The sequence below is a fragment of the Eleutherodactylus coqui genome, chromosome 1, assembly GCF_035609145.1.
Source record: "Eleutherodactylus coqui strain aEleCoq1 chromosome 1, aEleCoq1.hap1, whole genome shotgun sequence".
NCBI classification, from domain to species: Eukaryota; Metazoa; Chordata; class Amphibia; order Anura; family Eleutherodactylidae; genus Eleutherodactylus; species Eleutherodactylus coqui.
The window spans coordinates 81,289,430-81,317,315 of record NC_089837.1 but is presented as its reverse complement, the minus strand read 5'-3'; the positions used below and the strand labels follow the sequence as shown (position 1 = coordinate 81,317,315).

Below are 27,886 nucleotides of genomic sequence, written 5' to 3'. Positions count from 1 at the left end.
ATCTTGGAAGGTCGCCTTCCTGGAGGCCATCACTTCAATCCACCGCGTCTCTGAAGTCACAACGTTATCATGTAGATCTTTTCTGTTGCTTCATCAAAAAAAAAATCTGCCCTTATCCTTTCTTCCCAAGGTGGTTTTTTTGTCCCTTCACCTTAACGAGGACATTGTTTTGCCCTCCTATCCAGAGCTTGACGTCGTCCACGAACTGCAGATCTCGGTCTCAGAATCCTTCCTTTTATTTGGATTCTTTGTTCCTCATCCCAGATGGCCCTTGTTAAGGTCTGATGACCTCTGGGGCCTACTGTTCCAAAGACAGGATTCCACTACTTCAGGTCATGGCTCACTGCACACGTGTGGAGAGTGCATACTGGGCGATGTCCCATAACACTTCCTGGTTTGCAAAGCTGTGACCTGGTCTTCGCTACATACGTTCATGAGGTTTTACAGTGTGCATACGTTTCACATCTTTTGAAGCTGCTCTTGTTGCAGGATTCTGCAAGAGACAGTAAGCGAACTGCTTCACCAGTATTCCGGGCCCACCCTTAGACATTGCTTTTGAACATCCTACAATCTTCACTGTGTCCCCCTAATGACACAGCCAAGAACAGAGGGTTTTTTCTTACTGTACAATCAGTTTCACCGATGTTGATTGGGAAATACAACACCCTCCCTCCCATTGTTTTGGGGGAACAGCCTGTTTCTGTGTTTTGAGATTCCCCCTTTATGTCTTTAGCCCTTTCCTCCTTTTCCTATACTTGCATACAAATTGATTTAGCAGAGTTGCTGCAGGAAAGGTATAGCTGGTGGGAGAAGTCAACTCTTCCTTTGCTTGGATTTTTTTGGCGATAAGTGGAGTGGAATAGAAAAACCCATAATTGTGCCACTGTTTCTTGGATTCAGCTTTTACGGTCTCCATAGTGCAGTAAAAATGACATGTTAACTTTATTCTGCAGATTAGTATAAATGCAGCAATACCAAATCTATACTTTTTTTAATGTATTACTTTATTTAAAAAAAAAAAAACTAAAAAAAATTGCTTTTGGTTGCCATATTCTGGCCCCATAACTTCTATTTTTCCCTTTTATGTGGCTGTGTGAAGACTTTTTTTTTGTAAGTGGGTGTATCTTAGATTGGAACCTATTTCAGGCACATACAAGTTTGACTAGTTTTGATTCAACTGTTTGTGAATTAAAGCGTACCTAAGTTTCAAATAACTTATGCTCATTTAATAGCTTGTGTGCATCTCAACAATTTTGTAAAGGAAGCAGTCTGTGAGGATAATCACTCCCCCACAGCTGAGAAAATATCCTAACATCCCAGTTACTACAGAAGCTGAATGCCTGACAACAAGCAGTGGATTGCAGAGGGGCTGAACCTCAGCCTTGATTTACAGCTGTAAAACAAAAGAACTGTTATTGAGACACAGCTATTAGAGCATTTGTCTGAAAAGTTAGGTAGGCTTTAAGGGGTAATACATGGCCTTATCTCTGAGTTGTGCACCACCCGCTCATCCTGCACTAGGTTGTGTGGTGTATTTAATAGTCTGTTGTGTACGAGCAAGACAGTAGCCGGCAGCATATGGGGAACACATAGGGGCACATTAACTCCTTAAGGACCAAGCACTGTAAATTTCCGGCGCTTGATCTTGAGCTTTAATCCCACCTCATTGCAAAAAATACGGCGCAGGATTAAAGCCTCTGCTCCTGCAATCAAGCAGGTCAAATTGTCAGCTGTTAGTCACAGCTGAGAACCCAGATGAGAAGTGGTTTTTAACAGTTTCTGCCTTCTCCTTTCCAGGGGCACATAAGCACAATGTGTGCTATGTACTAAAAAGTGAAAGTAGAAGTGTTTCTTCCACTACGCGAGAACTGGTGATCATGTGACCCCCGGGATCCCCCTGGCACAGCAGAAATGCAGAGTCCTAGCAGACCCTGATCAGCTCTGCCAGTGACTATGGTCAGTACAGGGGATATTTCTCCTGTAACTGCGGCTCCTATGGCTGCACCAGCAACAGTGGAACAAGTGTGTAACAAAAAAAGAAAAAAACATGATGTATATGAAACGAATTCAAATAGTATATTTACGCTAAAATCAAGTAACTAAAAAAAACTTTTTTTTAAAAGCTTTTTAGCGCCAATAAAACTAAAAAAAAAACGGGGAAAATGAAGTTAGTGAAAGAGATATTAAAAATAGCCCTATCAGCAAAAATAATTTTAGTAGCTGAAAGAAAAAAAAAAAAAAAGTAAAACCACATGGGCAAAAATCCCTAAAAAGTGTCTGGTCCTTAAGGTACGAACCAGCCTGGTTTTTAAGGGGTTAATAGAGTTGTGCCAGAATTGTCATATTTTGTGCAAATCAACTTACCTCTTAGTAACCAGCTGTACAGGCTTTTACGGCGGTCACAAAGGGGCCTTAGACTAGGCAGTTTATAAATAAAGCCTGTTAATGGCGGCAGCTGCACTAGATAACTGATACCAGCTGTCCATATATAATCATATACAGAACATATTCAGGTTACACCAGCATGCTCCATATCGCCTCCCATGCACCGCAGTTCTGCCGTTATCTTCACTGACGTTCTGACATCTTCCGGTTCCGGGCCTGACCGCTACTGCTAGGCTTCCCGACGACTCCACCAGCTCAGCCTGCGCGGCACAGGAATAGTTATAGCTTAGCATTAGCGATGAGATAATTGCTCGGAGGCCGCACGCTGGGAGGGAGGATTCCCCCGGTGTTTCGCTATAGTGGCAAGGGGAGCCTCTCGGCCCAGGTCGCAACTGCAACCCCTATAGATATGCCATTGGCTAATGCGCTGTACCCCATCAGTTAAACTTTTTAGTGGATGTTTACCTTTCACAGCAATGGTGCTCTGCAGTTTACATATCGGTTATTCCCAATGGGGCCATTTGTCCACTCACCATACACTTTCACCACAGTTCACAAACAGCCAATAATTATCCCTTTTTGCAACTTGCCCCTTTTACCCATCACAACGAGTGATGTGTAAAGTAGCCAGCCTATCAAACACCAAGCCAGGCCACGTGACGTCACTTCCTTCATGAGCTGCTGGCGTCACAAGCAGGACGTGGTCATATATCCAGTTGAGTCACATTATTATAACGAGTAGTGCCAGTAGGCGGCTGCATCAGCTCTGCTAGTAATGCTTCATCTTGCTCAGTTTCAACCTTCTGCTAGACAAGGAGGTGGTTTATGCTAGGGAAGCAAAACCTATATTCGGGGAGATTGTGGCCATCACTGGGTTTGTGGTTTTTGCATGGACTGCAAAAATTCTCACTTTTGGGGACTTTGGATGACAAACTGCGTAGAAAACTTGGATCAAGTGAAGATTATGTCCCCCTTGGACATAAATCTACTATTTAGGTGCAGATCTGGCCACGGCGGACTGCCCTCAGCGATTATGCTGTATACCCCTATAGTTTTTCTAAAAACACATCTAAATTTAAAAGTGGAGTTTGTAGTAAAATTGAATTCAGAAACCAGAAAAACTGATAATCCAGATTCCATAAGAAAAAAAAAGCAGCATTAAAAGGCCACTTTATTCCTGGAGAGAAAAATCATAAAACGTACAAAGGTCCAAAATCAGTAGTGCAAACGCTAAGTAACGTGTTAATAGACCTAAAGCTGTGCGTCGGCCTCACATCCACATAGTCCTGCAGGCCGTATACTGTAAGAACTCAGAACTGAATGTCCATCTCTTTACAAGTCATCGCCATCTACTGCCGCTTTCTTAGCTCCTTCTCTGGCGAGCCTGTCAGCTTCTTCATTTCCTCCAAAACCAGCATGACCGGGGATATGCATCTGAAGTGACAGAATGATAGACGCAAGTCACAGATGGGAGGACAACGGGCTCGTGTGCGCCATCATCAGTCTATACTCACCCATTTCACATCCAACCCCTGTGCGAGCTTCTCCAGCTTCTCAAAGTCTCCCCTATTGACCACCTCCTTCCCAGTGCTCATCTTCCAGTCGTTCACCTTCCAGGAATGTATCCACTTAGTGATACCTGCCAACAAAACACAACAACACTTAGGCTGGGGTCACACGGAATGACGGACATACTGCGAGATTTCCGCGGGAGAAAGGCAGCTTTAAAACCCGCAGCCTTTCGCCGCAGATTTTGAAGGCCAGCGGTCATCTCTCCGCATGGAGAGGAGAGCGGCTGTCGCGGAGTCGAGGGAAGAATTCAAAGATGCAGCATGTCAATTTCAACACGGCTTAGCCACAACGGATCGGCCACGGCACGTGATGTTTGCACATCTCGTCCACTTTGCTGCTTTATCCCGGGATAAAAAGCCGCTGGCGGAATTTCCGTGCAGGAAGTGTGCACGGAAATACCGCTGCAATGACGCCCAGCGTCACATGAGCGTAAGCGTATTTGCGGAATGTCTGTTGCGTTTTGCGTGCCTAGCTTACTGTATTTTTTGTGTGCAAAAGAAAACACGGACCGATGTTCTCAGCCATTGGAATGGCCGAATTCTTTGAGTTCTCTTCCTGTGCAGTTCGTAGGAAAACAGAGCATTCTGCGGTTTTTATGCACAGCGCAATTGTGAAATAACCCATTGAAATGAACGGGTCCTATTTGCTGTACATTGCACAAATACATCCGTGTGACGCAGGCCTTAAAGGGGTTTTCCAGGGCGCCAGTACTGGTGACCTTTCTTTACCATAGGTCATCACTATCCAATGGTGGAGGTCTGCTGTGAATCAGCGGTGTGAAGGGACAGCAGCACTTGGGTTTCATAGGAAGGCTGTATTTACACAGCCAAATCTCAGGCGTGACTTGCATCGCGCAGAACACGGACGCTGCGTCCATGTTCTTGGCATGTTGTATTCTCGTGCGAAACTCACAAAAATAGAACATGCGATGCTGCAAGAGTAAAATTGCCCATGTGAATAGGCCCATAGCAAACAATAAGGTCTATTTCTGTGGGAGTTTTGTGCGTGTCGCAACGTGTGAAAATCGTGCAAGAATACCTGCCGCGTAAATTCAGCCTAACAGTACCGAGCACTGGGTGTCTCAAAAGTGTGGAAATACCCATAGAGAATAAAAATGGTTTGGCAGATGGTGATCTAGTTTTGCATAGAAGCTACAGGGGAAAGTCTGTTGGGCCATGAGACCAACATGACGGCCATTTTGAATACCGCCATATTGGATTCAACTCTAATTTTTCCAAGGTATGGGTGTGATATATCACACTGGTAAAAAATCCCACCAGAAAAACAATGATGTGCTTCATTTTAACATAACTTTATTCGTTCTCATGTTAAGGCAGTGACTTTTCTACAAGCAATGTGAACTATGAGGTTATCTCAAGCAGAACATGTTGAGATCGTCCTTATGTCAGGTGAAGGAAGCACACGTGCCATCGCTGCAGATTTCACTCAATGCCACCCAACCAGACCTCCTATTACCCACAATGCAGTTGCCAAATTTCTTTCTAAAGTCCTAGAAACAAGTTCTGTTCCTGATCAACAACAACCAGCAACCGCTGTTCTGGCCTCATTCAGCAGGGACTCACAATGTAGCCCTCATCTGCCTCTAATGTGGAGTTAGGAGTGTCTCCATACAACGATCTTTGTCTACACATAAGTGGCAGCCTTATGAACTGCCGATGCTGCCACACCTGACGGAGGACGATGTCGGCACATTGTACTTTAGATAACGCCATCATTCACATGGCCTGTAATGAAGAATATCCCCTGTGTGAGCATGAGAACTGATGGTGTTATTTAAAATAGCCGTCATGTTGGTCACATGGCCTACAAGGTTTTGCCTTTCCCTGAATTGGATCACCGTCTGCCAAATAGTTTTTAATCGTTATGAGTTTCCACACTTTTTAGACACCCTGTTTGTCAGCTCAATCCCTTTCACTTGAATAGGACTAATTAGTTCTCAGACCACATGGTGAACGTGACGTCAGTGGCCTGAGCAGCTGATCCCCACCGATCAAATACTGATGATCTGCCCTAAAAAGGGGGGCAGATAATGGTGCAAAACTACTGAAAAAACCAAAACCGTACTTACCTTCTGCATGGCCCACTGATCCAGGAAGCTGCTACAGCGATCATGATTAGCTGAAGGATCACGTTAACAATGCATGAGATCAGAGACCGCTGAAGCAGCTTTCAGGACCATGTCAGCAGCGGACGTCCAGAGGGCCATCTGAAAGGCTACTTTATACTACATTCGTCCCCCTGGAAGCTTTTTATCTATTGCTTTTAAACTCAAACCCTTTTTAGTAGTCTGTGCGGCGTGTAGCTCTTACCATTTATTGTATGCATGCTGTCTGTGTATAGGACCAGCTTGGTGATGTTCTCGCTTTTAGCTTGTTCTAGTGCTTTACAAGCTGCCTGGAAAAAAACAAAATAGATAAAAACGTAGTGTTGCAGTTCCATACACACTTTACAGATGCACAAACACTGCGGCCAGGCTCAGACGGCCGTGTTTCACTATGTGCTGCCCGCGAGAGACACGGCACAAATACTCAATGGCGGCCGGCGCTCGTAATTGCAAATGCAGCTCTCACTGCAATCAATGGGAGCTGCACTTGTAACTGCAGGCTGGGGTCCCATTGATTTCAATGAGAGCTGCAGCTGCAATTACAATGACGGCTCCAACACAGGGGTTGGAGCGGTGGCTTCCGACTCGATCTCGGTGTATCCCGACAGGCACTGCCCGGATAATCCCCCTTTTAAGTTTAATGCATAACCAGCGGACCACATAAAAAGGGGTGGCAGGCCAGATTTGGCTTGTGGGCCTCGTTTGACACGTGCACTTTAACCCCTTAGTGACGTGGCCTATATTGGACCTAATGACATGACTATTTTGGGGGAAATTTCATCTCCACTTTTCAAAAGCCAACTCTATTTTTCTGTCAGCATGGCCGTATGAGGGCTTGTTTCTCGTGTTTCAAGCTGTAGTTTTTAGTGGTACTTTGGGGTAACATGGCTTATTTTGATCAAGTTAATTGCTTTTTTTGGAGGCAAAATGAACAAAAAAAAGCATTTACAGCACTTGCCATACAGGATTTTTGGGGGTACATATTATGGGATATATAAACTTTATAGATTTTTTTGGACGACGGGGGAGAAGAAAATCATCAACTATGCCTTTTTTTCAGTGTTAGTCACGCACCAGGAATGACACATTTGTTCTGCAGTTCGGTACAATTATGACAATACAAAGTTATAGATTACATATTGTTTTTTAGGTTTCTCCACGATTAAAAACCTTTTTCTTGACAAGTCCCATAACTTTTCTATTCTTCCATCGACAGAACTGTGTGAGGGCTTGTTTTTTGTGTGATGAGTTGTATTTTATAGTGGCACTATTTTGGGGTACATATGAATTTTTTAATCAATTCTATTGCTTCTTTGGGAAGCAAAATGAACAATAGCATTTGCCATGCTGCGATCATTATTAATCATCACGTGCATTTGGTTAAAAGCAGGGATTAATGTTCTCACTGAACCCTGCTGTTTGCAAGAAGATGCCAACTGTCAGTCAAAACAGACTCTGCTTCCGCGCCCGGTCATCCATAGGACGTAAATTTGTGTTCATTCACAAGATCTGCTTCCCAGCCAGGACGTAGATTTACGTCCTAGGCGGGAAGGAATTAAAGTGTTAACATTTGAGTGCCATTTTGTTTGCTTTTAGTTAAATAGATCCAAAAATCTACATATCCCTACAGCAATTGGAGCTCCGCCTTTCTGATAGAGATCTGCAAATGATCATTGACCTACAACCAAAATTATGAGCAAACACCATTGGCCACTAGAGGGAGCTCACAGAATAGTGTTTGTACGCTGGACTCAATAAAGAGTATGGGGCAGATCTAGGGAGAAAGAAACAATTGCAAAATGTCTCCCATTCAAGTCAATGGGTGCGCAAAAAATTCCCCAAAGCACACAGAAATGATATGCACGCCTTTCTTTACACTTAGCATTGCTAAGTAATGCTAAAAAAAACCTCCTGTTTTATTCTGCGTGAATAGAATGATACGGAAGTAAAAACAGGAAGGCGCACACTATGCGTACAGACTAGAGATGAGCGAGCATGCTCGTTCGAGTATTAGGGTGCTCGAGATGCTCGTTACTCGAGACGAGCACCACGCGGTACTCGTCTCGATTAAACGAGCACTGACCATTGAATTCAATGGAGCCGGCAATACAGCCGGCTCCATTGAAAGCAATGGGCTGCCGGCGATCGCGGGATGAATTGTCGGGAAGGGCTTAAAAATATAAGCCCTTACCTGAAAATCATCCTAAAATGTGTAAAAATAAAAAATGTCAGCATAAAGATCGTTCTCCTCTGCCATAGCTGTAACAGGTGTGGCAGAGAAGAACGATGTTAGCTCATTGAATTCAATGGAGCCGGCAATACAGCCGGCTCCATTGAAAGCAATGGGCTGCCGGCGAGCGCGGGATGAATTTTCGAGAAGGGCTTAAAAATATAAGCCCTTCCCTGAAAATCATCTTAAAATGTGTAAAAATAAAAAAAAATGTATACTCACCTTTCCGCTGCAGCCGGAGTTCAGCCGTGGCTGGCCGCAGTTCTCCTGAATGGGTGAGTGCTGCCTCTAATTGGCTCAGCGCAGGGACCAATCAGGGGCAGCTCTCACTCACACCCATTCATGAATGGGTGTGAGTGAGAGCTGCCTCTGATTGGTGAGGCTGTGACCAGAGGCAGCTCATTCAGCAGGCAGGGATTTTAAATCCCCGGCTGCTGAATACTACAGAGAGCAGTTCAGGAGAACTGCCGGCCGGCCGCGGCTGAACTCCGGCTTCAGCGGCAAGGTGAGTATACATTTTTTTTTTATTTTTACACATTTTAGGATGATTTTCAGGCAAGGGCTTATATTTTTAAGCCCTTCCCGAAAATTCATCCCGCGCTCGCCGGCAGCCCATTGCTTTCAATGGAGCCAGCTGTATTGCCGGCTCCATTGAATTCAATGGGCTAACATCGTTCTTCTCTGCCACAGCTGTTACAGCTATGGCAGAGGAGAAAGATCTTTATGCCGACAGTGTGGGGGGGGGGCCACTCTTGCCGCTATTGTGGCTTAATAGTGGGACCTGGGAACTTGAGATGCAGCCCAACATGTAGCCCCTCGCCTGCCCTATCCGTTGCTGTGTCGTTCCCATCACTTTCTTGAATTGCCCCGATTTTCACAAATGGAAACCTTAGCGAGCATCGGCGATATACAAAAATGCTCGAGTCGCCCATTGACTTCAATGGGGTTCGTTACTCGAAACGAACCCTCGAGCATCGCGGAAAGTTCGACTCGAGTAACGAGCACTCGAGCATTTTGGTGCTCGCTCATCTCTAGTACAGACGCAACACGGCCATACATATGGATTTTAAGTCAGTCATTCAGTTTTTCATGGACCAAAACTAGATAGGCTTGTCTGAATAAGCTCTAATAGATGGTGCAACATTGGACTCCACTGCGCGCCAATTTTATCATAGTAGTGGAGGCCTCTCTAGAATGTATGGTCTCAGGGCTCACGCAGATGATTGTAGTTAGCCTGCATATTACATGCAGATTGCTCGTCATGCATAATACAGAAGTCGATCAGCAGAGAATTTTGGACCTAAAATACAACTTTGTTAAGAGGTAGAAATTGGCATTAAGCTTCCTTTAGAAGTAAAGTAAACTACCTGTATTTCAGCACGCTGATTCGTCTGCTTTCCTTCAAGTCTTTCTGCCACATTCCTGTTTATGGACAAACATAACATCATTAGGATTATAGACCTTTTTAAAGAGGTCACTAAGGGACCTTAAACCTCTGCCTTTTTACGGCGGTGCAGGTTTAACCGGAGACGGATTGCCCCGTGTTGGAAAGAAGCGGGACTCTGCTGTCTGACAGCTAGGAGCAGAGAAACCTGCATTTCTGACAGTTTACTCTGCCATGCGGCAATCAATAGTGATCACAGTATACAAACAGGTGCGGGGCTCGGGCTCTTACCCATCGGCACCCCACAATACAATCACAAAGTGCTGATGGGTTCTCATGGCAGCTTAGGCCTGACAAAGGCCTCCATGTCTGCCATGTCACTCAGTCTCCCGCAGAGTCTAACAAGGCTGACATCATATGCATAGTTCACTGCATTACAAAAGGATCGATCGAACGATCGCAAGTTCCTGGTCCTTAAGGGACTGAAAAAGTGTCAAAAAAGGTCAACATAGTTTAGTAAAAAATTCCAATGTAAAATAAAAAATCCCCACAAAATACTTAAAAGAATTAAAAAAACAGCAATAAAAATATGCATATAATAAAAAGGTACAATGAAAACCTTTAGCTATGTATCCTGCATGGTGAATGATCTGAAAATTGAAAAAAAATGTCAGAATTGCTATTTCAGCTCCGTTTGTCCTGCAAAAAAAAAAGGGATAAAAAAGATCAAAAAGCCACATGTACCCCCAAGTGGTAACAATGAAGACTACAACTTGTCAAAAAACACGAAAAACCTTACATAGCTGTGATGGTGGAATGCGGTGATGCAAACTATAATTTTTTTTTCCTTTTAAAGAAGTCTTATTTTGCTTTCCTTATTCCAGCATATATTCGGGGAGGGCCGTCTCCCAGAGTCTGTCGGAGGTGTGAAGGATGCCATTTGATTATTGACAATCATGGACTAAGTAATATATATATTGAAGTAATGTTGGAATTAATGTTTTTGGATATTCCACCACAAAGTTTGAATCTAGGTGAAAGGTCACAGATTTTTTTTTTTCTAAGACCACTAGAGCCATGGAATGTACTAGATAAGCCATATGACCGTGTGGTTTTAGCTATGTGCAGGGACACATATGTTGAGATGAGAAGAACTTTAAGAAAATTTACTGCGCAACTTGGAACTCCATTAATAAAGTCAGAATGTATCCAATGAATGCAATTTAATGGCTAAAGTAACCAATCAGATGTTTGAAAACCGTCCAATGATGTTGTGACACCCCAATGTATGGGGGCTATAAATAAAGCTGCCTGATTGTGGTCAGCCATACGCTGAAGCCATACTTGTGTGGGCTCTGTTATTTTATTCCTCCGTCATAGGACGTCATTCTCTGGTAACGCCACACTTGCGCCCTCTAGTGGTATTTTGCCACAACAGAGGCTACCATGGTGCTCATTTTGAAGCCCGATAAAGACCCAGAGGAATGTGGTTCATATAGGCTCATCTCTCTCAAACACCGATTATAAGATCCCTACTAAGATATTGGCCTAACGCCTAATCCAAACAATAAAAGAAATCATACACCCGGACCAAGCAGGGAGGTCTACCTCCAACACAGGTAGTCACACAGGTGGGCTGGAGGTGAGAGTCAGACTGGGCTCTAGCGCCCAACTCTGTCAAATGGCCATACTTGATAGAGATACTTTGGAGTTTTAGAGACTCATTTATTAAGTGGATTCTGTAGCTCTCCGGTAGCCATGGTCATGGTGAATGGTCTTGGCCTCTTTTTCCCTACACGGGGGCACCCCCAGCTGGGTTGTCCGCTCTCCATCTCCGTTTGCTATTGCATAGAGCTTTTGACCTTAATGATTCCGCAACATGAATCATACTAGAGTGTTAGGATCGGATCTAGGGAGGAAAGAATAGGTTTGCATGCAAAATATGTAATACTATACATGTCAGAACCTAGGAACACCTCACCACTCATTCCTATGCAAGCTGTACAAAACAAAAACTGTTTTTCTAAAATAACGCAATTTGCAAAAAAATTGCAATCGTAATTTTTTCCTTCTGTTTTGCTTAGATTCATTCAAAAACTGTGGGGTCAAAATAGGCAGTAGACTGCTACATTAATTCGTTACGGGGTCTAGTTTTGAAAATGTGGTCATTTGTGGGGGTTCTCTATCGTTTTGGCAGCTCAATGGCTCTACAAGTGGGCACTGGGGCCTGAAACGCCTTCAAGCAAAAATCTGTTCTGAAAGCCACCGGCTACTCCTTTCGGTTTTTTATTCAAAAACTGTGGAGTCAAAATACGCAGTACACCCCTAGATGAATTTATTAAGAGGTCTAGTTTTCAAAAAGGGGTAATTTGTGGGGTTCTCCATTGTGTGTGTAAATCATCATTTTCATGGGCTCTATAGGAAAAAAAAGTGCCTTTAAAATGACATATTTGCAAAAAATATGAAATTTTATTTTTTTTCCTATACCGTATATACCGGCGTATAAGGCGACGGGGCGTATAAGACGACCCCCCAACTGTCACCTTATACGCCGGTATTCAGTGGAGAAAAAAAAAAAAATTTTATTACTCACCTCCCACGGCGTTCTGTCGCGCTCCGGCAGGATGTCGCTCGCTCCGGCAGGCTGTCGCTCGCTCCTCGTCCCCGCCGCAGCATAGCTTTCTGAATGTGGGGCTTGAAATCCCCGCTTCCAGAAAGCTAATACACACGCCGGCAGCCATGACATCATTGAATGGCTGTGATTGGCTAAAGCACACGTGGCTTCAGCCAATCACACTATTCAATGACATCATTGAATGGGTGTGATTGCTAACACGTGCGCCTTCAGCCAATCACAGCCATTCAATGATGTCATTGAATAGTGTGATTGGCTGAAGCCACGTGTGCTTTAGCCAATCACAGCCATTCAATGCTGTCATGGCTGCCGGCGTGTGTATTAGCTTTCTGGAAGCGGGGATTTCAAGCCCCGCATTCAGAAAGCTATGCTGCGGCGGGGACGAGGAGCGAGCGACAGCCTGCCGGAGCGAGCGACATCCTGCCGGAGCGCGACAGGACGCCGTGGGAGGTGAGTAATAAAATTTTTTTTTTTTACACTTTTTTTTTTTTGTATTACCGGCGCATAAGACGACCCCCGACTGCAGAGCAGATTTTTCGGGGTTCAAAAGTCGTCTTATACGCCGGTATATACGGTAATTAATTCCTGGAAAAAAAACTGGGGTAAAAATACTCCTGACCCCCCTCAGTGAATACATTAAAGGGTGTAGTTTTTAAAATGGGGTCATTTGTGGGGGTATCTATCATTCTGACACCTATGAGCCTTTGCAATCTTAGCTTGGTGCAGGAAAACAAAATACTCCTCAAAATGTTAATAACTAATGTTAAATTTGTACATCTCCTAAAAAAAAACAAAACACAAGTTTTCAAATGTGCATTCAGGATAAAGTAAACAGATGGAAATATATATCTTAGCAAAACTTTGTACAGTATGTTTGGACATATTTGAGATATTGCAATTGAAAATGTGAAAAAAAATGACAATTTTTTCCAAATTTTGGCGCTTTTTATAAATATTTACAAATTCTATCGTTTTTTTTTAATCACCTAAATGAAGTACAATATGTGGTGAAAAAACAATGTCAGAATCACTGGGATATGCAAAACCTTTACGGGGTTATTCTATGTTAAAGTGACACTTGTCAGATTTCCAAAATTTGGCTCCGTCACGAAGGCGCAAACAGGCTTGGTCACTAAGGGGTTAATTTTTTTTGGTCTGAAATACATCTCTGGGTTGTTTTGCAAAAGTCAGAGCTACTGGCCAAGCAGAAGGTACCTGGTCACAAACTGGCAGTCAGAGTTTGGCAGACGTGTAAAACACTGACCAAGTAAGCAGGGACCCCCTTGGAAACCCCTCTGTGGGATAATGGAGCGCTGCCACGCCTTGTGAATTTACCAGACAAGCAGTACCGGGTAAGCCTGGGAGTCACCATGCTAGAACATTTATATATTAATGGGGTACTAGCCTCCTTTGAACAGTTACAGCAAGTCTACCAGGTCCCAAGGACTGGTTTCTATAGAAACTTGCAACTCCAGCATGCCCTTATGGCACAATTTCCAGAACCCAGACAACCTTTTATTCTGCACCCTCTGATAGGCATAATGTGCACTCAAGGCCCCGGGGGTCTGACATCGGTGTTCTATACCCATCTACTGCATTCTAAAGTTTCCTTTATACCAATGGCTGTAATGGATAGATGGAAGGAGCTTATCCCCTCCCATACTGGTGAGGAGGCAATGTCCTCGTATACCAATCGCCAATTGTATATACTTTATGAGTGCTATCCAACACCGACTAGGCTCTATAAGATGAACAGGGGGCCTATCCAACCAATGTCATTTGTGTCAGGCACCGGGTGCACATTTTAATCATTTAACCTCTATGTGTACCGGAGGTAGGTCACAGAATTTCTAAGTCGGCTAATGGAAGTGGCAGTCCCATTCGACCCGGGCATATCTTGGTGGGCATTTTGAACGAGGAGCACTGGCAATTTCATGACCGGATATTTATTCTCAAGGGTCCGTTTCTGGTTCGCAAGCCGATAGCTCTAAGATGGATGGACAGGCGTCCCCCAACGCTATCAAAGTGGCAGAACATTGTTATTTCCACCTTGCCATGTGAAAAGTCTATAAAAATAGGAAACGCCCGGAGAAGTTTAACAGGGTGTGGGGGAAGTGGTGTGGCTCGTCAGACACAACTGCTCCCAGGTCTAGTAAAATGGGTGCCAAATGTTAATTTTTACTGTTCTGGAAGCCTAATGTACTAGTGTATTGCAATGACACATCGGATGTGGGTAATGGACCTAACGCATCAATTCTGCCATATATTTTTTGTTTTTTTAAAGCGTTAATTATGCAGCATAAATGATACACTACATTTTTTTGTGGGTCGGTACGATTACAACGATACCAAAATTCTTACTTTTTTAGGTTTTTCCACTCTTTTTAGGAAGTTATTTTTTTCTAAACTCACTGCATTCACAGCTCTATAACTTTTTTATTTTTCCATGGACAGAGCTCTGTGAGGGCTTTTTTTCTGCGAGATGAGCTGTAGTTTTTATTGGTACCATTTTTTAGCGTTTTTTAAAACGCTTTTTGCTGTGCAGGATAAAAAGAGCGTTCAATTTATTGTACATGTCGATACCAAATATGTGGGATGTTTTTATTCTTTTTATGCCAATATGAGAAAAAGCATTACAAAAAAGGGTTTTTTAACATTTTTTTTTGACATTTTTATTTTTTGTACTTTATTTTTCTCTTATTTTTACACAATCTGTGTCCCTCTGAGGGACTTTTACTGCAGCACTGATGATTGCTACGATAAGGCATTGTAGAGCTTCTCTCCTGCCATGCCTTATCGCTTATTACAGTGATCTTAGGCAATGGCAATACAGGACGCGGTATCTGGCGTCCTGTTGCCATAGCAACCAGCTGGGCTCCTGTGATAACATCGCGAAAGGCAGCTGAAAGTCACAGACGGAGCGCGCTCCCTCTGTAAACCCTTTCCCTGCCACGATCTACATAGATTGCGGCAAAGAAGGGGTTAACAGCGGGGGGGGGGGCGCATCTCCGATGCCCCCCGCTGTCGCAGCGGGAGGCCGGCTACTAGTGACAGACGACTCCCGCTGCGGGATAGTGCGAGATCGGCTATCCCTCTGACGTAAGGGTATGTCATTTTGCGGGAAGTACCCTGCTCTCATGACGTACCCTTATGTCATGGGGAGGGAAGGGGTTAAGGAGGTTATCCAGGGACTGTAAAAACTCTCCCGAAGTAGTGGAGTTGGAAACCGCTCCTCGGACTGCCTGTTCCTTCATCTTTGAGCCCCATAATGTGGCTTATAGGGCTCAAATGTAAGGACTGGTTTCTTTTAGGAAAAAAAAAATGCTACAAAAACACCTACCAAACGCAGCCAGCAAAAGAGAGAGAAAAACTGCAAACTTGGTAGGGTGCTTCAGATTTTACCATTGACCTATATCAAACGCCTGGATGCAGCACGTTTCCCTATAACAAATGTCGCTGCTTCCAAACAGGAAAAAGTGGAGTTTTTGCAAAGAATAAAAAATTTTTTTTTTAAACGGACTCTGTGAAGCCAGTCCTGCTGTTGTGTCATTTTTACACACATCCAGAGACTGACATCAGAAACGTACCGCTCCTACTAATGCTCCAACATTTAGAGAATTCTAACTTCTACTTACAATGGATGGTTCGGACCCCAGTAGACCCCAATGCCGGCCCGGGCCTTTAACCGTCCATTCCTGGAGCAACAGCCATCAGTGTACACAACGGTGGAGTCTCCTGTGAAGAGATAGAACGTGACCTATACCATGAATACCACTCTCAGAGCATCAGTGTTAAGCTTCACTTTAGCGCAAAATGCATTAAAAAGGCAACTCTAGGGGACCTTTCGCTCAGCACCCAAGACACACCAAAAGACACAGCGTCATCTACTGCTGCAGACTATACTCCACAACCTGCAATGTATGCAGATTTGGGGGCAGAAGTGTCTGCGTCTTTAGGTGCATCCTGCAGAAATATTCCGCACGTGTGAGGTCCCAAAGAGAACTTTTCCATAGACTTATCAGTCGTTGCCCTCCCCCCCCCCCCCTTTACACGCTGATCTCCTCACTTCCCGCTGATCCTTTATTTAGTTATGATATAGCATTGTCCATGATGCCACACTCTACAATCACTGCTGCCAATCTTTGCTGACGGGGATGGAGGACATATCACCCCAGCTGGCACATGATGTGACATAACTATAGACCAGGAGTGTAAAGAGAAGCAGCAGGGACACAGGAGAATTGGATTAAAAGGAGCTTTCTGTTACCTCCATATAGGAAATCAATAGTTGATCAGCGGGGGTCTGCTGCTGGGAACCACTGGCGATCAGCTGATATCAGGTGGCAGAGCGGGAAGCTGACAGATCGATTTGCATTGCAGCAACCCAGGCTGGTAATTGCAGGCACGGCCCCCATTAATACAATGGGAGCTGTGCCTTCAGTTACCAACTGCAAAGTGAATCGAGTTGTCAACTCCTGGCTTTGTCTGCAATGACAGCGGGGGCCAAGAACAGTGAGCCCGTCCTTGTAAAGAAAAGCAAGCACACTGGAGTTGTTGTACTGCAAAGCTCAGCATGCAGTTCCATCTCAGGCAGATATGCAAATGATTGGAGTTGTTGTGTGATTAGATGAATGGTCTTGTCCCCCGTGGCTCTAAGAATGGGTTCTCACATGCCGAATTCCAGGCGGAAATCTCACGGTTTAGCCGCAGCAAAAAAAAACACAAGATTTCTGTCGGGAGAAGCGCTGCTTCAAAACCCGTGGCACTTAGCCATTCGCTCTTCAGCTGCGGCCGTCACTCCCATAGAGGAGAGCGCTGCCGCAGCGGAAGAAGAAGAAAATGAACATGCTGCGGCCGGTGAATTTCTGAAAAATCTTGTCCACATGGCTGGCTAATCCCTGGATTAGGGGCTGCAGGCGGATTTGTCGCGGCGAAATTCCAGACGGAAGTTCCGTGGCAAATCCGCCCGTGTGAACCCCGCCTTAAAGTGGTCAAGTTCCTTGACCTATAAAAAGGCTCTCCGAGGCTCCTTGTGTGTAGTGACCTCTTCTTCCGCTTGTTGACCGCTAGACGCCTCTATGACGCAGAGAAGAGATTTCATCCAGTTAACAGAGTTTGAGAGGGGCACATTATTGAAACGCAAGAGACTGGATGGTCATATCACCCACCACCTGAGCCGTTCTGTACAGACTGTTAGGAGGTGATGGGAAGTACATTCTTGAGTGCACACACACAGTGACTGGGCTCAGGACGCCCCCAACAGACCACTACTAGAACGGAACGTCTGACAAGCACAAGCAGCTGCAACTGTTTCATTGTCCGCCATCCAGAGACACGTGGCACCATCATTACACCCCTGTGTGCCTGTCGGAACCATTTCCAGGAGTCTGGTTGAAGGACATTTGGTCTCACTGTGTCCATTACATATACGGCCTTTGACACACACCATCACCTCTGTTTGCATCAGTGCCATGAAAAACTCAAGTGGACTGTTATTGGGTTGTCTTCAGTGACAAATTCAGGTTTAGTTTGGGCCCAGACGATGGCCGTGATTGTGTTTGGAGACCTAGGGGTGAGTGGCTCAACCTTGCCTTTGCTGTGGAGCGGCACACTGCCCCCTGCTAGTGTAATGGTCTGGGGGGCTATCACACACAACAGTCGGTCACCCCTAGTAGTAGTACGAGGGACAATGACAGGTCAGCAATACGTTCAGGACATCCTGCAGCCACATGTGTTCCTCTCATGGCGGCTTCCACGAGGCAGCAGGATAATGCTCGGCCGCACACACAAGGGTGTCACAGGAAGCCCCCACAACATTGTACACTTACATGGTATGCAGTCTCCAGATTTATCACCAATAGACCATGTATGGGACCATCTGGGACACCAACTACAGCAGCCTATGAGTTTGGACGATCTAGAGGCTCGGTTACAGGAAATGTGGACAAGTATGCCGCAGGATACAATACGGAATCTGTAAGCCTCCATGCCTCCCGTATCACATCTTGTATCCAAGCTAGAGGCGGTACAACAGGGTACTAGAGCCTTCATGCCCGCCCGTATCACATCTTGTATCCAAGCTAGAGGCGGTACAACAGGGTACTAGAGCCTTCATGCCCGCCCGTATCACATCTTGTATCCAAGCTAGAGGCGGTACAACAGGGTACTAGAGCCTTCATGCCCGCCCGTATCACATCTTGTATCCAAGCTAGAGGTGGTACAATGGGGTACTAGAACCTCCCTTCAAGGCGTCAGTTTTCCACAATAAATTCTTTGCTCTGATAATGTAATCACTTACAGTTACTCCCCTATTTGCAAACAGGTTCCGTTCCAGGAGCCTGTTCGCAAGTCAATTTGTTCGCAAGTCCGAACAAATGGTTGTATGGAGCGGGATTGCGGGTGGATCCCGCTTCATACAACGTCGGGTGCCGGCTGTTCTTACAGCGGGCACCCGGCGGCAGCAGTTCCGACGAGCCGCGCCGCTTGTCGGAACTGACGAGCGGCGCGGCTTGTCAGAACTGCTGTCGCCGGGTGCCCGCTGTAAGAAACAGCCTGCACCCGACATTCAGGGGGCCCGTACAGCGTCCCACAATGAGAACGCGGGACGCTGTGCGGTTGCTAGGCAGCCGGGGACCTCCTGAAAGGCCCCAAGGCTGCCTATGCAGAGTGCCTATCAAGAGCACGGCTTGATAGGCGCTCTGCATAGACAGCCCTAGGGCCTTTCAGAAGGCCCCCGGCTGCCTAGCAACCGCGATCTGACCGGACAGGCTTCTATCAGGCTTGATAGAAGCCTGCCCGGTCCCGGCACAGTATGATGTAATGCCATAGCATTACATCATACTGTGCAGGACAGATAGTTCGTATCTTGCGAAATTCGTAAGTCGAATGTTCGCAAGTAGGGGACTATCTGTAGTAATATGAAAGCTACAATCACAGAGAAAGTTTTATTAGATTCCGACAACTCCTCCGAGGTGCTTGATTTTTGACAATGAGTGTAATCAAGTCCAGGAAAAGATCTTTAAAGCCACCCTCCAAGTTCAGGACAAAAATTCTGCAGTTTGGTTCTGCCCATTTTGAGCAGGGCATTTAGTCTATCTAATGGTCACGCTGTGGCGTTTCAGAATAAACACACTTTGCAGTTTGAGTCAGAGCCGACTCGGTCCACCCATAGCTCCGAGTCAAACTGCAAAGTGTATTCATTCTGAAATGCCACAGCGCTTCAGAATAAAACACTTACAGAGCAGTAGGCATCCTGCCCCTGGTTCGGACAGCATGAACCTGCTGCCAGAATCCCTTTAACAAGCAATATAACTTAGGGGAAGTGTGTACCCATCTCGGTGAAGGACTGTCCGCGCATCGGTGGCAGGGAGCTGATGTCGATGAGCTTGGTTCGTTTAGGAGCGGACTGCTCTGTAGAGGATATGGAGCTTGGAAGTGGTCTTTTGGCATGATATAAAGTCTTCACGTAAGAGCAGCTTTGGTTTTTTGAACTACCTGCAAAACATTACATGAAGGGTTTACAATCACTACAGTCTCACATTTAGGGGATTTCAAGAAAACCTTAATTTTCAGCCACCTCCAAACAGTGCAGCTTAGTCACCCAACAAGTCTTACATAGAACCAGTCTCTGCATCACAGAACCATAGGACAACATAAGTTGCCTTAGGCCTCCTTCACACGGGCGACAAAGTCGCACGATTTTGTAGCGTTGCTACAATGCTACAAATCGCATGTATGTGAAGCCCGTGCTTTCCTATGGGTTCCTTCACACATGAGATGTTTTGTAGCATGCTACAAAATGACACACAAACCTCGCAGGTCCGGCCATATGCCTGCGACTCATGAGGTTTTGTAGCCCATGTTTCCCTATGGAGCCTTCCTCTCTGTTGCATCGAATTGCACGAAACGCGGTTTGCATGCGATGCGATGCAACTTTGACAGTAGCAAATGCTACTGTCAAAATTATAATATAAGCCCTAGCTGCAGGAAAAAAAAAAAAACACACACACACACATCACCTTGTATGAGCTGTCAGCCCGGCCAGAAGATGAAGAAGATCAGTGCTGGTACCTGGGGAGAAGCTGCGGCGGCGCCCCGGACAGCGCAGAATAGGTGATGTATCCTTTTTTTTTTTCTCTTTTCTCCTTTAGTTACAGCTTATTTTCGGGGCAGGACCCCCCCCCCGAAAATCTTTCCATGTGATGCTACAAAATCGCGCAATTTTGTAGCATCACATGCAACTTTGTAGCTCTACAGAATCGCGGTATTGCTGTGAGAAAATCACTGCGATTTTCCGGCAGCGATGTGGTGTCGCCCGTGTGAAGGAGGCCTTATGCCCTCCACATTTATTCTTCACATCAAACTGCAATTTTTGGGGGGGGTAGGACGTGGTGGGATTTCATAGGTGCAGATAAGGACAGCAAAATGAATCTGCATGGCTTTACATTTTGTGCATACGGTTTAATCAAACTGCAAGGAAATTTTAGCATGCCTTCTAATCTACATAGAAAATCAGCAAGAAATCTACCATATGTGTCTGTGACCTTACAAAAGCATAAGAACAGTCTTTATTTAAATCAACCTCATCCGTGACCATGTATTAACCCTTTCCAATCCAATCTCCCTGCCACCCGCACACTCCCCAGCTCTTATTTTTATTGGGATAGTGTGTTGTGTATTCTATGGAATTATTCAACAGAAACACATAAAAATGAACCGTTATGATGATTTTATTAGCAATTTTTTGACAACCCTTTCCAATCCAGTGTCGGCCCTAGTCCGATATTAAGATTTCCCTGCACAGCACAGATGTCTGACGAGGGCCGACACATTTCCAACAGTATCCCGGCCAGCACTGTTCTGCACGTGCATGTCACAGTATACAGGATAATGCTGGAATACATCAGAGAGCTGTCCTGCATGCTGTTAGAAACAGGTTTCGGCCAACGTCCGATATCAAAGCTATGCAGGGAAATCTTAATTTCGAACGAGGGCTGACACTAGATTGGAAAGTGTTAAAGAGGTATTCCCATTCTGCACTCCCAACTACTCTGGCCACTGCACACAGCCAGGCTGGAGGGGCAAGGGGGGCGGCTGGATCCCCAGAGGAGGGACCTGTATCTATCAGCCTTTTTCAGTATACCCTGGGGATAAGAATACTTAAATGGTTGTATGGGTGCCATGTAGAGATGAGCGAGCATACTCTTTAAGGCGATTTACTCGAGAGAGCATCGCCTTTTTCGAGTACCTGCTGGCTCGTCCCTGAAGATTCGGCGGGGGGGGGGGGGGGGGGGGGTGCGGAGCGGATCGGGAGGGAGAGAGAGATCTCTCTCACTCTCCACCCCGCTCCCCTCCGCCGCCACCTGAATCTTCTGGGACGAACCAGCAGGTACTCGAAAAAGGCGAAGAGTATGCTCGCTCATCTCTAGTGCCATGCAGTACTACATTTCTCCTGCCGCAGACGCTCACTGCTTCCCCCTTCCCTAACTGTAATCACTGGAGTCTCCAAAATTGGTTTCTAAGAAGTGATTGTTGGGATCTAAACATTTGGTCATAATTACGGTACAATCATGGGTTTTCTCTCACTTTCTATATGACTTGAGGAAGCTTCTGGGTTGTCCCTCACGAATTTCCAGGCCTCTTCCTCTGATGCAAATTTCTTATACCTTGCTGCTGGAAAGCGGTCCACTTGTTCTTTACAGTCGTCCCTTGGTTGGTAATAGAAATGAAGTAGAGGGAAAAAATAAAGATAAACAGTTTAGAAGTGTCGCTGTCTACTTTTAGTGGCTTTTAACCCTTTCCAATCCAATTTGTATCCTGGTTTTCCTAGGGGGCTTACTCTTTTTCTGCCGTTATATAATGGCGCTATCTGCTGGCTAAAGCCAGTACTGCATGAGGTGACACGTTGGATAGGCTCCGACAGCAGAGCCGCTGGCAATATACAGTAAGAGAACCCGACGGACGTCTTCCAACATCGGAGCTGCACAGCCTTAAATCATGATGTCTTCAGATGTCAGACAGTGGATTGGAAAGGGTTAAAGTACTTCACACAAGCTGTTTTCACATCCGTGTGCTGTTCACACAGCCTACAGTCCTTCATTTTCTCCTCCTTATGGTCAAGCATTGAGGAACTTTCCGAGCATTTACAGAAAGAGTAACTGTAGGCGGCAAGAAGCCCACGTCAGAGGGCCGTGTAACCCATGGGTGCTCGTTCACAATCACTGGTGCATGTAAAAGGCCAATAGTCCCAGTACATGTATTCGCCAGCCCTGGCTGTCTTAAGGCTTTCTTACCATGTGTTGTAGACTCCTGGGTTGCGTCCCTTCCTTACAGCATAGAACATTGTGGCGACTGTAGAGCGGACAGCCGACAACGCTGCGCACAGCAGATGAGATGGAGATAAGAAGCCTGATGAGATCTTGAACATCTCCTATAGAAGATAACTAGGCGGTAACGGCCATGCTATAGGGGCCACCAACACCGGACATCCTGCGGAGCGAAGGGAACAAACATGACATCAAGGTGCAATAATGTAGGATAGTGATGTATAAGAGTAGAAGCATATCGCGTTAGCGGACACATTTCTATTACCATTTTATTTTTGCCCGTTTCCCAAGTTTTTTTTTTTAACCCTTGGGATCCTTTTCGAGGAGGTGATTCTCATTGGATAAACGAGTGATGTCACGGCTAACTCGTTCACAATCGAGCATCCTGTCTAGACAGATAGATGCATTGATCAGTCCCTGTAGAGCGAATACAGAGACTGAACAATTGCTGTTTAAACCAAACGATAAGCGGACAATTCTTTTTATGGCTCGCGTTTAGACTGAGCGATTATTGTTCACTTTCGCTCGCTTGAATGATAATCATTCCATCTAAACGCAGCGTTACAAGTAAATTTACAATGTAATATCTATTGGGGTATCCTGACAGTCCCCCTCCACCCTTCTAATACCTTTATTAGAGATGAACGAGCATTGTCCTTAGCGAGTATCTCCCCGCTTGGAAGAAAAGGTTCAGGTGACAGGTGAGTTGCGGCCATGAGCAGGGGGGGGGGGGGGAGAGAGAGATCTCCCTTCCGTTCCTCCCCGCAGCTCCCCGCCGGCAGCCGAATGTTTTCTTCCGAGCGGGCAGGTACTCGCTAAGGGCAATGCTCGATCGAGTAATTGCCCTTAGCGAGTATGCTCGCTCATCTCTAATCTTTATTTATATACCACCAACATATTCCGCATCTTATCTATACTGGCAGCTCTCTAGGAGTGGGACAAATCCATCTCTATTGAAATGTCTCACTTATCCCATCCATAGCGGTTTCCTCCTGTACATCCTTATGTGCCATAGGAAGAAGTAGTCAAGCTCCCCATATGTGCTTTATGCATGGACCATTCAAATGACTGACTATACATTTCTTCAGCTACTTCCATTCACTAGAGTGATCCCGTAGAAGACCGGACACAAGGGCTGAATATAGCCATTTCCTAAAGCTGGCCGTAGACGCAAGATAGTCGCAGGAACAATCACATCAGGAATATTAAGGCTGGGTCACACGAGTCCAAAATCCTGGGGAATAACCACAAAAAAAAAAACAGCGGGATAAGCGCAACTTAAAAAAACGCTGGCTTTAGCTGGGGATTTTGGAGCTTTACCGCCTGCATTCCGCTGTGGCCATCTCTCCCTATTGAGAGCAGAGCGTCTGCTGCGGAAACTGAAAATGGACATGCTGCGTCTTTGATTTCCATGCCGCACGTCAATTTCAGCGCAGCTTGGCCGCAGTGTGTGGACGAGATTTTTGCAAATCTCGTCCACTTTGCTGGCTAATCCCGGGATTAAAAACGCGGTCTAAATTCCGTGCAGAAAGTCAGCACAGACATTTCCCGGCAATTCCGCCTCGTGTGAACCCAGCCCAAGAGTAAACTGGACAATAAAAGGAAATTTCCAACAGTCCCATAGAAAAATGAGCAGAGCAGCAGCGGACATGGTCGACCGTCGCTCCATTCATACAGAACACCGGTCCCTTGTAGCAGTCGGACCCCCACTGATCATACAGTTATCTCCCATCTACAAGATAAGAGGGGAGTTTAGTGCTGCGTTTAGATGGAACGATTATAGTTCAAACGAGTCAAAGTGAAGAATAATGACTCAGGTTAATCACGAGCCAACGACCGCACAACCAACTGGTCAGTTTTTGTTAGCGATGACATCACTCGCTCTTCATCTAAAAGGGACGTAGAACTAAGGTTCCTTTTAGATGGGCTGATGATCGTTTGAACGAGTGACGTCACGGCGGGCTCGCTGGCTCTCGGGCAGCCTGCATACATTGTTGGCTCGCTCAGACTAAAATCGTTCAGTCTTTCGCATTTGCTGTATAAGTGACTGAGAAAGAATGAACAAGCATGGTTTAAACCGTCCCAGCAATGATCGTCCTTGTGCTCTTACGGTCATCACTGAGCGAATGGAGGTGGAGTCAGCCGCGGACCGTTCTGGCCGCCCGCCTCCCTTCACAGTACTCCGGCGGTCGTTCATAGATGCGTGCCTGTTCACACGGGACGATCGTTGATTATTTTTTAAAGGCACGCATAAACTGAACATCAAACTAATTCTCGTCCGTCATCCGGCCTCTGCATGCTTTTACACTGAACAATGGTCCATATTCTTGCTGATCGCCTTTCAGCCGCGGGAAAGCAGAACAGTAAGGCTGGCTGCACACGGGGATATTTGCATTGCAGGTTTAGCAGCATATATCACCCATAGCATGCTATAGAAATCACTTTTTCTTGCCCACGAGCGGAAATCAATTGCGATTTTCCACTTGTGGAGAAAAAGATGCAGCATGCTCTATTTGTGTGCAGTGTCCGCATGGAGACTTCCATTGAGGTCAGTGGAAGCTGTCCGACCCACAGCCCTTCCACAATTAACATTGCGTCAAGGTCGTGGTACCCACAGCAGTCTGCAGTACAGATGAAGCAGGTACCGCGGGGGTGGTCACTGGCTGGGCACAGGGTCGGATGCTGGTGCAGGATCCCACAACCCGACTCATTGGTGTGCAGCCGGCCTTAGGCCTCATGCCCACCGGTAGGTTGGATTCTGCATGTGGGAGCCCGCAGCGCAATCCGACCCTGCTTTCAGCCAAGGAATGTGCGTACCTATCCGGGTCTTCATTGTGGATGTTTGTGAAAGCGCCGGCCGTCACACATGCAAAGTAGTTTGTTTTAAACTTCTGCTTTCCCGCCGCGACGCGCCGCGGATCGGACAGCTTCCATTGACTTGTAAAAACCCTTTAAGAAACTTAGGTGAAGGGTGACATCTGCCCTGGCGATTCCTCAAACGGAGCGGTAAAACAGGACCCCGAAGCAGGTGTGAAAGCGTCTTAAATCGCCAACTATATAAATCGCCATAAATTCAATACCCACAATTTTAAAAAAGAGGCCACTTTCACAAGGGACGTTCTGATGGCAGGGTCTGCTCACACGGCGCGCGAATGCTACGGAACTTCCACAATTGAACAGTCCACTGCAAATTCCGAGTCCAAATCTGCTCCATTGGTCACAGCGGATGGCGGCAGATCCAGCGCTCCCTCGACCACGCAATTCTTGCCCGGACAGGGCATCCGGACACCCTCTAGTAAGCAGCGACCCGCTAGTCAGGGGATGTGGGGCCGATTTTGACTTTAGAAATGGAATTTTGCACTGCAGAGATTCCGCAGCTTGTCTGCCCTGAGTGAACATACTTAATATGGCCGAGGCCGCCTTCACGCGGGCGTATTCGTGCACGCAAAATGTATGCATGCAATACGTTCAGAATAGAACCCTGTCATTTACATGCCAGTATTTTTCCTGCGCAAGAAATCGCAGGAAGTTCTATTATCCTGTACAGTTAGTTGTGCATCAAAAGTTTCCACAGACGTCAACGGGGGCGCAAAATACGCCAGGGGGTGCGCAAAATACTGCGCAACTGCACTGCAAGAACACATCTGGAACCCATCACACTAATTGGCCATTTCAATCAGTTTTTCTTTGATTGCCATAAACATTCCTAGTGCAGTAAAATACACGTATGTGCGTGTAAAGGAGAAAAATATTGTTCATTCCACAAATACGCATCTGCTCGTGTGAAGGAGGACTAACCAACTAGCTGTAACTACCGGTATATGGGAGGAGCGCACATTGCAGCTGGGAAACTACAACTCCCATCATTCCCCGGGGCCGGCAGCATGTTGGGAGCTGGAGTCTTGCAATCATGGCAGATGAGTGACCGTTACTAGTACAGCCGCAGTCATACGGGAACACGGCGCCGTACGTTACCTGCCGAGACTCCTCTGCTCCCCGCTCACAGCGCGCAGCTCCTGATTGGATGCTGCACAAGTCAGCTGACCCTAATAAAGACTCGGAAGCACGCGGACTACGGAAAGCGAAGAGAGTCACAATACTTTAAGAACACGTGGAGGGAGGAAGCTATGGGCAGAGGGACATCTTATACCTCATGCTATGTGCTCATGGTGGTAGACTGTGGAAGATGTCGGGCCAGAGAGATAATGACATGAAGGGTGTTACAATGTCAGCAGATGAAGCTGATTCACTGGGAAAGCACACATATTCTCTGTATTGTCTGGAACGTCTCTGCTTGCTGTCATTGAATAGCCCTTTTTGCTTGCAGCACACTACCAGTACGTGGCTATGCACCCTAAAGGCCGGCTGCACATGGGCATGATTGAGCACGCCATACGCAGGGAATAGAACCCGTTGATTTCAATGGGTTCATTCACATTTCTGTATTTTGCGTGCATTTTGGTCATGCAGAAAAAGAATAGCGCATGCTTTATTTTTCTGCGTATTTACACACCAAATATCCCTAGAGAAGTAAATGGGGGTGCGCAAATGTGTGCAATACGCAAGGATATGCGTGAAACACTGTGGAATTTAGCTGGGAATCCACCCGTGCCGCAGCCAGGGACATTTTCTCACCTGTCCGGCGCGGTGCGGGTCTTCTCTGTCCTGGCCGGATCTTCGTTCTCCTGCGTGGCGCATGCGCAGTGCATTTTTTTCTTTTGTTAAACCTGCTTTCCCGCGGATCCACGGTACGTCCGCAGTGTCAGCTGTGGGTGTGCCACGGATCAGACGGCTTTCGTTGAACTCAATGGAAGCCATCTGTGCGGGAATACGCAGAAAATGGAGCATTTTGTTAACCGCACGTGTGATCCGCTAATTGGGAAAAAGGACATCTGCCGGTATTTCATTACAGCAGCTGCTTAATGATTGTGGGCTGACTGAACTGCGGATCGCGCGTGCAGGTGACGCACGCAGATTCTGCAATTCAAGTATGCCCGTGGACATGAGGCGCAAGAAGTACAGTAAGATACGCCGACGCGCACTCAAAAAAGGAATCTTCATTCCACAAAAACGCCTCACACCCGTGTGAAGCTGGCCTAAAACCCAGATCGCACAAGCATGCGCTTATTTGCGCACGCATGAGCATATTGTTTTTGCGTAACGAACTTTCTCTTTTGTGCGTGCATCGGCGTGTTTTACTGTACTGTTTCCACACGCAAAGCATGTGAGC

The 27,886-nt window shown here is 46.1% G+C and overlaps 1 protein-coding gene across 2 annotated transcripts; it reads right to left on the bottom strand.

The window, feature by feature from the left end:
* Nucleotides 1-3,538: 3,538 nt before the first annotated feature.
* Nucleotides 3,539-26,697, bottom strand: LOC136621853 (ribonuclease H1-like). 2 transcript variants are annotated; one of them, XM_066597647.1, is made up of 9 exons: nt 26,632-26,697; nt 22,624-22,819; nt 21,917-22,038; nt 19,661-19,825; nt 15,967-16,066; nt 9,680-9,734; nt 6,288-6,372; nt 3,900-4,024; nt 3,539-3,819 (listed from the first exon to the last, which is right to left on the bottom strand). In XM_066597647.1, the coding sequence occupies exons 2-9, from the start codon at nt 22,755-22,757 to the stop codon at nt 3,718-3,720; spliced, it is 888 nt and encodes a 295-aa protein (XP_066453744.1). In that variant the 5' UTR covers nt 22,758-22,819; nt 26,632-26,697; the 3' UTR covers nt 3,539-3,717. The 2 variants fall into 2 exon arrangements, with proteins under 2 accessions (XP_066453744.1, XP_066453753.1); XM_066597656.1 differs by lacking the exon at nt 26,632-26,697 and adding an exon at nt 22,922-23,041.
* Nucleotides 26,698-27,886: the final 1,189 nt, after the last annotated feature.